Raw genomic sequence first — 11,775 nt, 5'->3', positions numbered from 1 at the left:
CTCCCCCCAACATGCACATCTGTCTGGCATTCTATTCTATTCTGTTACACTTTTAGACCACATTCTACCCTAAAAAATAGGTCTCAAAGCGGTTCACAACTTTACAAGAGATGTCATAAAAATTGATTAAAATGCAATGTACATAAGACTAATTAAGCAAATTAAAGACAAAAATATTCCAAAATAAAAAATCTTAAGACTATAGTGAAACAAGTTTAAAAAGTCAATATTGAATATTCCATATGGAGGCTGCCTTAAAAGAGAGACTGTTCCAACATTTTTTTTAAACAAATAGCTTTAAAGGAAGGAAACATTAAACTTCCAAGATTGTCTATAATTCAATTTACAATTTACCAGAAAAAAAAACCCATAAACGTAAAATAAATTCTTCCAGTATAATTCCTGAAAAGTTTAAAAATGAAACAAGAGATTTTAAAATCTATTATCTTCTGAATCTGAAGCTTGAGAAGTTCTCTTAGAAGTAGGGTCACATGCTCACATTTAGATTTTCAAAATATAAAAGATGAGCAGATGCAATTTTTGTTTTGTAAGCTACCAGTGAGTCCTACATACAACAAGGAATTACAATAATCTAGAAATAACAATATGATATATTGAGTTAATAATACTGCAAAATGAGACTGTCCAGTGAGCAAACCAATCTTAGTTCCCCACTCACACTTTTACAAAACCGTGTGGTTTTTAATGTCGACCGGCACACGGAATGCTTTTTGCTGTTCCGACGCTCATAGGGCTGGATTCACTAATCTGCCAAATCGGGTCCCGATCCCGGCAGGTCCGACTGATTTAGTAAACTTAAACATGCAGATGAGGGTGATCGGAGGAACGCCCCATCTGCCTGCATGGCTCGGGGATGCGCAGACCATAGGAGCAGCAATCTTTTTTTTTTTTTTTTAACTTTTGACTTCGGGGAAATGCCACCACCTCCACTGACCCCAACCTGCGTGGCTCCTAAAAGCTGGTTCCGCTTTTGCCAGCTGCTGCCCTCACAAAAAGATAAATGGAGCCCGTGGTTTTAATCCGCTTTAAACCTGCGGGTTAAAACCACAGGCTCGCTGGGCAGGGAAGGGCAGGAGAGCTTCTGGGAAGAACAGGAGAACAGCGATGCAGGGGAAGATCGAGGCAGAGCAGGGCGGCATGAGGGCGAGCAGCAGAGATAGCAGGGCAGAGCAGGGCAGCATTCATGGCGAGCAGGCAAGAGAGATTGCAGGGCAGAGAGCAGGGCTTTCAGTCGAAAAGACGTTTTCGACTGGTCCCCAGCAGTCGCTTCTTCAGGTGATCGGCCAGCCCAGTTGGATTGGAAATTTGGTGTAATGAATCGGGTCGCTATCCAATTTGCATGCGTTTTACCTCATGTGCATTCAAGGATTCCAAGCGGATCGCAGGAGAGGTAAGTGAATCAGGCCAGAGGGAAATTTGATAGTTAAGTGGTCGCAAACTGATCGGTACATGATCGGTTTCCTTAGTGAATATAGCCCATAGAGTTTCTAGATATCCCCACCTGCGATAGACAGGAGGGATGCCCACTCCCTCTTGCCAGCAGGCCCCCCCCCCCAAACCATGACACCACCTTCCCTGACCCAAACCTCCCAGACCTGAACCCCCCCTGGCACCCCCCCCTGACATCCCCCCAGTACCTTCTGTAGTTCGGCTGTCCGGAGAGATGCCTACTCCCTCTGGCTGCCAGGCCCGCCTCTTCATATAGGAGGGGCCTTAGGCACCTGGACCAACCGGAGTCATAGGCCTCCTTCCCAGTGCATTCTAGGATGCCTAAGAATCCGATTGACCAGATACCAAAGGCCACTCCCATGTTTGTTCGTGTGTGGAGGGTCTGCTGACAGGAGGGAGAGGGCATTCCTCCAACCTATTTTGGGTGGGGAGGGGGGGTTGTTTTGGGGGTTCCGGCAGGAGGGAGTGGGCATCCCTCCTGCCAGGGGACTTCGAGAGGGGGGTTCTTGGGTGGCAGTGGGAGGGATTGGGCATCTCTCTTGCCGGCCAACTGGTGGTGGAATTCGGTGGTTCTCTGCCACAGCTGCTCAGCTGATCGTGGCAGGCGAATTACCTTGCTATGATGAACTGATGGGAAGGGATCATGTGCGATTCCCTAACCAGCGCCTGTGGCATGGGTGCTGGTTAGAGAATCCAGTCGGTTAGGCGGGGTTGGGCGTCTGCCCAATAGGAGAGTCTCGATTCTGTGTAGGACGCTGGTGGGCAATTCTCAGCCGCTTCTTAGGTGGCTGCAGAAACCGGCATCCTATACAGAATTTTCCCCAGACTGCATATTAGACCAGTGTTTTTCAACCGCTGTTCCGCGGCACACTAGTGTGCCGCGAGATGTTGCCTGGTGTGCCGTACGGTCAGGGCAGTACCACCAGTCTAGGGAGAGGGGCGGTCCTCCCCACGTGGACGGGAGAGAGCTGGACGGGGGACCCGCGGAGTTCAATACATCTCGAGCCGCGAGGCTCGTCTTCTGTTCCTGCCTGCCCTGCAGCTAACATATAGCCGATCGCAAGCGTTCCCCGATGTCAGCGCTGACGTCGGAGGGAGGGCTTAAGCAAAGCCTGCCCTCCGACGTCAGCGCTGACGTCGGAGAATACTTCCGTTCGGCTATTTGTGCGCGGCAGGGCAGGCAGGAAGCAGAAGACAAGCCTCGCGGCTTGAGCTTCGTTTTGCTGAGAAAGTTGCAAAGATGGGCTGGGAGGCAAACACGGAACACAAAAGGGGGGAGGGAGTGCGTTTTGGACACAAGGCATGAACTTGGGAGAGAGGAAGGGAGGGAAAGAGATGCTGAGGTGGGGGAGGGAATGGGTTTTTGGACACAGAAGGCATGGACTTGGGAGAGAGGAAGGGAGGGAAAGAGATGCTGAGGTGGGGGAGGGAATGCGTTTTTGGACACAGAAGAAATGGACTTGGGAGAGAGGAAGGGAGGGAAAGAGATGCTGAGGTGGGGGAGGGAATGCGTTTTTGGACACAGAAGAAATGGACTTGGGAGAGAGGAAGGGAGGGAATGAGTGTTTGGACACAGAAGGCATGGACTTTGGAGAGAGGAAGGGAGGGAAAAAGATGGTTGTGTACACGGGGAATAGAAGAAAGGAGAATTTTTGGTCATAGGGAGGGAGTGAGGTACAGATAGTGGCATACCAGGGTGGGGGGGGGCGGTCTGCCCCACCCCGGGTTTACGTCCCAAGGGGGTGCACAGCTGGCCACCCTCCAGTGTTGTCCCTAGGCCGGCAAACTGCGGCTCTTTAGCCACTTGAGTGCCACCGCCGCCAACGGTGTTGTTGGCGGTGGCAGCATTATAAAATACTTTCTTTGTGTTTATTTGATTCCTATTCAAGAGAATTACTTTATTTATAGTCAATATAGGCACAGAGTTAAATTTTTTAACATTTTCTAATGGTGGTGTGCCTCGTGATTTTTTTCATGAAACAAGTGTGCCTTTGCCCAAAAAAGGTTGAAAAACACTGTATTAGACCCCCATGATTAGAAGGCAAAAAAATCCATCATTAGCCCAAGGAGAATGAAAGAGCAGGAAATTCCTTCTTATCTATATACGCTGAGCACATTCTTACTAAGCAGAATTAGGAGGAATGAGCTGATACCATAGCCACTTCCAATCATCAGGCTGCCGGCAGCGTCAGTCAGCTGAATAGGCTGCCTGTGGCGGTCCTGGAAGCTTTCCCTAAATGTCAACTTTCTGTCCCCGTAAAGGCAAAGCTTCTGAGCCGCTGAATGCAGGGTGTTCAGCTGAGGCAGCTGGCGGCCAGAAGATTGCAGGCTTGCCTCCAGCAGGACCAGAGCACCATGTGAAAACCCAGACAAAATTTAAAAAAATGGGCAAAAAACACCTGGACGCTTGATGAAACCCTCAAAAAGAGGACATCTGGTAACCTTACCATTTACAAAGTATGTGTTCTTCCCAGTTAATATTTCCAAATTAATAACGTGTCTTTGCTTATTTGGAAATGGGTCTGTATCAGAGCCTCTAATAATTCAGTAGCATAATTAAATAACTACTTCTGAAGTTTTGGGGACCAGTGGGGATGGAAGAGATTAGTTGACGGGACAGATGGTTGATTCCAGCTGGGACGGGTGGAGATGGGTTTCATCCCCCCCCCCCCCCATCTGTCATCCAGTAGTGGGAGCTGCGTGCTCGGAGAGTGCTCAACGATGGCTTTGTCTCCCGATGCAAGGGAAGGGGGTGTGGCGCTGTAGGCGGAAGCGGCTCTGTCTCGCACCCCTTCGGCTTTCCCAGGCTGCCCCGCGCGCGGCCGAGAGAGGAGCAGCGCCGGTGCTGCTCACGCCGTGTTGTGACTCTCCCCCCGTCTCTCACACTCACAGGCGCTCCGGAGGCGGGGGAGAGAGAGAGAGGCGAGGAAGCCGCGCCTTTGTGTTTACATTTTCTGTTTTTGTTTTCACTCTTACCGAGGACCGAGCGTGGGAGCGAGGAGTTGCCGCCGCCCTGGAGAACGCAGTACCGGCCCGAGTGAGTGCTTGTGGGGGTTGGTGGGAGGGGGGAGGAAGAGAGGCAGCGGGTAGGCCGGCTCGAGAACGCCCGGGAGCTGGGCCCTGTGGCGGAAGGCCCGGCTCCTCCTTGTCTTTTGTTTTGCGCTCCTGGCGCTGCCTCTTCCCATTTCTCCCTCTTCCACCCTCCTTGGATGGGGAATTGGGGTGGGTGGGTGCTGTGGTAGTTTCGGGTGAGGGTAGCAGTGTCTGCAACCCGGCTTCGGGTGTTTTCTCTGCTTCAGTATTACACACGTGCGTCTGTCCCTCTCTCTCGCGCTTTTGTTTTATTGTTTGAGGGACGCTCAGTTGCTTGGCTGTTCCTGCCTCCCACTAAACACCTTTAGACCTTGAGATAGCTTTGCTGCTCCACAAAACTTCTTATAGCAACCGTTTTACCTAACTCCTTCTCGTACCCCTTTGCGGACCTAGTTCGAACTTTGTTTTTGCTGTTTTCATATTTGTGTGTGTTTTAGTGCAAAACTGGTTTACTGTGCTGGTCGAATGTTAAAACACCTAAGCAACGAAAGCCTGCAATTTGCTTTGTGGCAGAATATCTGAAGCCTGGTTTCCGGGAATGATGTTTTAACCACCTCTGCTGACGAGGTTTTTTCCCCCCCTTTTTCTAGTATGAGCGTGGATGTTAGAGCCCACATCATTGAAGGATGCTTGAACTTGATTGATTCTTTCGTACGGATGTAAAGGCTTGATGTGCTCTAAAAAGCACACGATTGTTGCTGTACAGTGAACAAAGAATTGTGGTCGCTGTTTTAGTTGGATATGTAGAAATGAGGGTTAACAAATTATACTGTACATGATAACCTTTTTATTGGATGAAATACAATAAAACTTACTTACTTCACATTTTTACTATATCACATACAACTTGCTTGAGAGCTGCTCCAGAATATGGGAACTTTTCAATATTAATATTTGTTGTATTGAATGGCTTGTTTTCTAGTACTAATCTATTTTCTGTTTGCCAACAGATTGTCAGCCCTTTCATATTGGTTTGTGATGTCAGGTTGCTTTGCAGAAACTTACAGGAAATAGTCTTGTGTGAATAGGAAGCTAGAACTGTCATTCAGTTGGATGCATAGCCACATTGGCCAGGAAGGCATTTGTTTCAGCATAGTGTTTGAAACATTGTGAATGTAGGCCTCTGGTTGTGTTGTTTTACATAATAGCAGTGGTCTGGCCATCTTGGGGGAGTGGGGGGGGGGGGGGGGGGGGGGGCGGCGGCAGCAGCAGCAGCAGGCTTTGTATTTCAAGCAGATTTTTTTTTCTTATTAATTGAAACTAGCTGATGACCCGGCGCTGCACGGGTATTTAATTATAGCAATAACACAGTAAATGGATTGAAATAAAGATACTTTATAGTGGTGAATGAAATTATTTTTTTACAGCTTTATAAAAAGTACAATAATCAAATTTTGTCAAATGTGAAATATTTGACAAAATGAATACAATACAACTAACACAAAACTTGATTATAAACAACAATTTTAGTTTCACCTCCAGGAGCAAGAACATATAAATTCTTGGGTGAACCCACCCTTGATCAAGCAACATAGAGTTGTCCATGGGAAAAACAGGGGGATCTTAAATCCACTCCACAGTATGTAATAGTCTGTCCCTGTGATTTGTTGATTGTGATAGAGAATGCAAGTCTCACTGGAATTTGCAATCTCTTAAACTGAAAAGGAAGATCTGTTGGAATAAGTGGCATCCAAAAGTTTCAGTATTGATTTAAACAACTCAATATGTGGAAACTCAGGTTGAAAAGAAACTCCATGTAGTTTGTTCACGGTTCAGAATGGAACCTGTGTTCCTAGTTCAGGATATGTGAGTACTCATGTAATGTAATAACATTATGAACTGGGGTGCATGAAGGAAACAGTTACAAACACAGTTAGAACATACAAACTCTATATGTATGGTGTCTGTGGTAAAATAGAAACGATGTCCCTAGTGGTTATAGTGTCATAGAAAGTGTTTTATAGTTGGAATTACAGTGTGAATGGCAGCTTTTTACATTTTTTCCATTGACATGAATGGGTGAAATCTGATTTTCTGTTTGTAGCTCCGCCCACGTGTGCAGGTGGGCAGCGAGACCCCCAGAACATATCACCCCAGGTAGTGAGGGATCTGCATACCAAGTTTTGTTCAAATCGGTCAAGCCGGTTTTGAATTACAGTGAGAATGGCAGGTTTTTACATTTTTTCCATTGACATGAATGGGTGAAATAAGATTTTCTGTTTGTAGCTCCGCCCACGTGTGCAGGTGGGCCGCGAGACCCCCAGAACATATCACCCCAGGTAGTGAGGGATTTGCATACCAAGTTACGTTCAAATCGGGCAAGTCGTTTTTGAATTACTGTGAGAATGGCAGCTTTTTACATTTTTTCCATTGACATGAATGGGTGAAATCCGATATTATGTTTGTAGCTCCGCCCACGTGTGCAGGTGGGCCGCAAGACCCCCAGAACATATCACCCCAGGTAGTGAGGGATCTGCATACCAAATTTCGTTCAAATCGGTCAAGCCGTTTTTGAATTACTGTGAGAATGGCAGCTTTTTACATTTTTTCCATTGACATGAATGGGTGAAATGTGAATTTCTGTTTGTAGCTCCGCCCACGTGTGCAGGTGGGCCGCGAGACCCCCAGAACATATCACCCCAGGTAGTGAGGGATCTGCATACCAAGTTTCGTTCAAATCGGTCTAGCCGTTTTTGAATTACTGTGAGAATGGCAGCTTTTTACATTTTTTCCATTGACATGAAAGGGTGAAATCTGATTTTCTGTTTGTAGCTCTGCCCACGTGTGCAGGTGGGCCGCGAGACCCCCAGAACATATCACCCCAGGTAGTGAGGGATCTGCATACCAAGTTTCGTTCAAATCGGTCAAGCCGTTTTTGAATTACTGTGAGAATGGCAGCTTTTTACATTTTTTCCATTGACATGAATGGGTGAAATCTGATTTTCTGTTTGTAGCTCCGCCCACGTGTGCAGGTGGGCCACGAGACCCCCAGAACATATCATCCCAGGTAGTGAGGGATCAGCATACCAAGTTTTGTTCAAATCGGTCAAGCCGTTTTTGCGTGATCGCGGTACATACACACATACATACACACATACATACACACATACATACCTCCGATTTTATATATATAGATAGATGTAGTTTTGGAAATTTAAGGACTGAGGCTTGAGGCTTTTTGTGTGTGTGTGTGTGTATATGGAATGGCATCCTATGTAGCTAGGGTGCTTTGTACAGCATATATACAAATATAAACAAAAAGACACTTTATCCCAGGACAAACAGGCAGCATATTCTTGACTGATGGGTGACGGCACCGAGGGAGCCCCGGTACGGACAATTTTAGAGTGATTGCACTCTAAGAACTTGGAAAGTTCTAGTAGGCCGCACTGCGCACGCGCGAGTGCCTTCCCGCCCGACAGAGGCGCGCGCGGTCTCCAGTTTCTTAGTTTCCGCGGAGCTAAGAAGTCGCACTTTTCAACGGCTGTTGAAAAGATTTTTTTCTGTCGCCTTCCCGCTCGCGAAATCTTTTTGGAAATTATATTTCCTTTTTTTCTTTTATTATTTTCTTTAAAAAAAAAAAACCCAGTTTTTTTCTTTTTTCTTCATTTCGTCGGTTTTGCCCCGGCGGGGCCTACTGCCGCCATCGAGGCCTCGGCCTTCGATTTGGCAGAAGCCGTTTTTCCTTTCATGCGCCCCCAACCAGGTTTTAAAAAGTGCCAGCGGTGTGCACGGCCTATCTCTCTTACGGACCCGCACAATTGGTGCTTACAGTGCCTGGGTCCAGAGCATCAGGCTTCTACCTACACCCGCTGTGCCACTTTGAAAAAACGTACATTAAAAACCCGACAAATCCAACAACGTTTGCTTTTCGGTGCCGATATGTCTGACCCTGCGACATCGACACCGGCATCGGCACCACCTCAGTCGGCACCCACTTCGTCGACACCGCGCCGGCGTTGCAGCACTCAGGTAAGCCGGCTAAGAAGCCATCTCCGTTGGAGCGTCCTCCGGTCTCAGTAGCAGCGAGTCCAATCCTGCCGACCTCGAGGCGCCCACGGAAGCGCTCCGCTCCTATTGAGGTGAGCCCCTCGACATCGGGTTCCTCATCCTCGGAGCGTAGAGCAGCACCACAGGTACCGCAGAAGAAAAAGGCGGTACCGGTGCCTTCGCTAGACGAACGGATTGCTGCTGTCCTGCAAGTGCAACTTAAGGAGCAGTTGCAACAACTCCTTCCCGCACTTTTGACACCGAGCCTTCCAGTCCCGGTCCGGTCTGAGCCACCGGTACCGACAGTGGAGCGCCCTCCTTTATCGGCATCCACTTTGTCGGTACCGGTTCACACTGCTTCCTCGACTTCGATGCCAATCTTAGCACCGGAACCGAGAGCTCAACACCAGGCGGTGCAGACTTCGGTACCGACGCAGCATGCCACATTTCCTGGTACCGTGTCTATGAGGTCGGGTAAGTCGGTGCGCAAAACCCGACACCTGGAACCCTCCACTCCGGAGTCTCGAGACCGTGGCTCTCAGATTCGGGACCCTGATTTGTGGGGTGACTCTGAAGAACCCTTTCTGTCTGAGGGTGAGTGTTCCTCTGATGAAGAGGATCATCTTGTTGCTGATCCCTCTTCTAAGCAGGATTCCACATCTTTTACCTCTTTCTTAAAAGAGATGTGTGAATCTCTTTCTATTCCCTTGGAGGCTGAGTCGAAGAAATCCAAGGCATTCCTTGATGCTCTGGACTTTGACCAGCCTCCAAGGGAATTTCTCAAACTTCCTCTCCATGACATCTTAAGAGAGACTTTTTATAAAAATTTAGAGACTCCCCTGACTGTACCGGGAGCTCCTCATAAATTGGACTCCTTATACAAAGTTATCCCTATCCCTGGTTTTGACAAACCTCAGCTCCCGCATGAGTCTCTTTTGGTGGAATCCACACTTAAGAAATCAGCGGGAGCTAGTGTGTATGCCTCAGTCCCTCCTGGCAGAGAAGGAAAAGCCATGGACAAATTTGGCAAACGTTTATATCAGAATGCCATGTTAGCCAATAGGTCAGGGAACTACGCTTTTCATTTTTCATTTTATTTAAAGCACCTCATTCAAAACATGGCTGCTTTTGAAAAGTACCTCCCTGACCGCAAGAAATCTGCATTTCATGCCTGCTCTTCTTCTCTTCTCCAGTTACACAAGTTCCTAGTTCGGTCAATTTATGACACATTTGAATTGACTTCTAGGGCCATGGCTATGTCTGTTGCCATGCGTCGGTTGGCATGGCTCAGAGTCTCAGAGCTCGATGTAAATCATCAGGACCGCCTAGCAAATGCTCCCTGCTTGGGTGATGAGCTCTTCGGAGAGTCCATGGATTCCACTACACAAAAGCTGTCTGCCCATGAGACTCGGTGGGATACTCTCCTGAAGACTAAGAAAAAGACTCTACCTGCTCGGCCTTTTCGCCAACAATCTGCCTACCAGCGCCGCTATGCTGCCCGTCCCTTGCCACCGGCTACTCAACAGCCTAGACGTCAGCGTCGGCAACAGCGACAACCACCTAGGCCAGCCCAGCAGCAACAGGTGAAGCCTCCTCCACCACAAAAGTATACCCAACCCTTTTGACGTGGTTCTCCAAAGCATAGCCAGTATTCCACCATCTGAGGACGTTTTTCTTGTTACACCAGCCGTTGGGAGAACATCACATCGGATCAGTGGGTCCTCAAAATCATCCGCCACGGCTACTCTCTCAACTTTCAGACACGTCCTGCACAAAGTCTGCCAAGAGAGTCTGCTTTGAACACCTCTCAGTCTTCTCTCCTTCTTCAGGAGGTTCAATCCCTCCTCCTCCTGAACGCCATAGAGGAAGTTCCTCTAGATCAGAAGGGGCAGGGATTCTATTCCCGTTATTTTCTGGTCCCCAAAAAAACAGGGGATCTCAGACCCATCCTAGATCTTCGCGATCTCAACAAATGCTTGGTCAAGGAGAAATTCAAGATGCTTTCTCTGGCAACTCTTTATCCTCTTCTCCATCAAAGCGACTGGTTATGTTCCCTCGATCTCAAAGAGGCATACACTCACATTCCGGTCAATCTGGCCTCCAGACAGTACCTCCGCTTCATGATCAATCTTTGTCATTACCAATACAAGGTGCTGCCCTTCGGTCTTGCCTCCTCTCCAAGAGTGTTCACCAAATGTCTGATTGTGGTGGCTGCCTTTCTACGCTCTCACCACCTTCAAGTCTTTCCTTATCTTGACGATTGGTTAATCAAGGCCAATTCATCTCAAACAGTGCTCCTGGCCACCAACCAAACCATCCTGTTTCTACAGCTTCTGGGGTTCGAGATCAATCTACCCAAATCTCATCTCATCCCCACTCAGAGACTTCAATTCATTGGAGCGGTGCTGGACACAGTCCTCATGAGAGCATTCCTGCCGTCTAATCGTCTTCAAACTCTTCAATCTCTATGTCAGCAGGTGCTTCCACAACGTTCCATCTCTGCCAAGCAAATGATGATACTCTTGGGTCACATGGCCTCCACAGTTCATGTCATACCCCTCGCACGTCTTCACCTGCGCACTCCTCAATGGACCCTAGCTACCCAGTGGTCCCAAGCGACGGATCCTTGCTCACGACACATATCTGTGACATCATCTCTTCGTCAGTCTCTACAATGGTGGTTGATATCCTCAAATCTTTCCAGAGGTCTTCTGTTTCATCTACCTCCTCATCAACTTGTCATCACCACTGACGCCTCCCCTTATGCCTGGGGAGCTCATTTGAACGAATTCCAAACTCAAGGACTTTGGACAGCCCAGGAAATGAAACATCACATCAATTTCCTGGAACTCAGAGCGATGTTTTATGCCCTCAAGGCCTTCCAACATCTTCTCTTTCCTCAGGTCCTCCTGCTGTGCACAGACAATCAAGTTGCGATGTACTACATCAACAAGCAGGGTGGGACAGGCTCTCGCCTCTTGTGCCAGGAAGCCCAGAAGATTTGGGCTTGGGCCACAGATCACCAACTATTCCTGAAAGCTATCTACATTCAGTGAGAACAGAATTCCTTAGCGGACAAGCTCAGCAGAATTCTCCAGCCTCATGAGTGGACACTCGATCCTTTAACTCTTCAGTCCATCTTCGCTCAGTGGGGCACTCCTCAGATAGACCTCTTTGCAGCTCCTCACAATCACCAGCTGCCCCTATTCTGCTCCAGACTCT

The 11,775-nt window shown here is 48.1% G+C and overlaps 1 protein-coding gene across 15 annotated transcripts in view; it reads left to right on the top strand.

The window, feature by feature from the left end:
* The first annotated feature begins 4,202 nt into the window (after window positions 1–4,202).
* Window positions 4,203–11,775, top strand: part of PUM2 (pumilio RNA binding family member 2) — a 315,445-nt gene continuing 307,872 nt past the window's right edge. For 13 of the 15 annotated variants that reach the window (XM_033938772.1, XM_033938771.1, XM_033938770.1 and 10 more), the window contains exon 1: window positions 4,383–4,507. Coding sequence is in view for 1 of the 15 variants with exons in the window: in XM_033938769.1 (XP_033794660.1) it covers window positions 4,208–4,507 (300 nt within the window). In the remaining 14 variants the exon portion in view is untranslated. Of the gene's footprint in view, window positions 4,508–11,775 lie in introns of all 15 variants that reach the window. The other 2 variants (XM_033938769.1, XM_033938776.1) reach the window with 2 other exon arrangements.

The sequence above is a fragment of the Geotrypetes seraphini genome, chromosome 3 (genome assembly GCF_902459505.1).
Source record: "Geotrypetes seraphini chromosome 3, aGeoSer1.1, whole genome shotgun sequence".
Lineage (NCBI taxonomy): Eukaryota > Metazoa > Chordata > Amphibia > Gymnophiona > Dermophiidae > Geotrypetes > Geotrypetes seraphini.
The sequence above is the reverse complement of the archived record's forward strand: the minus strand, read 5'-3'. Positions and strand labels throughout refer to the sequence as shown.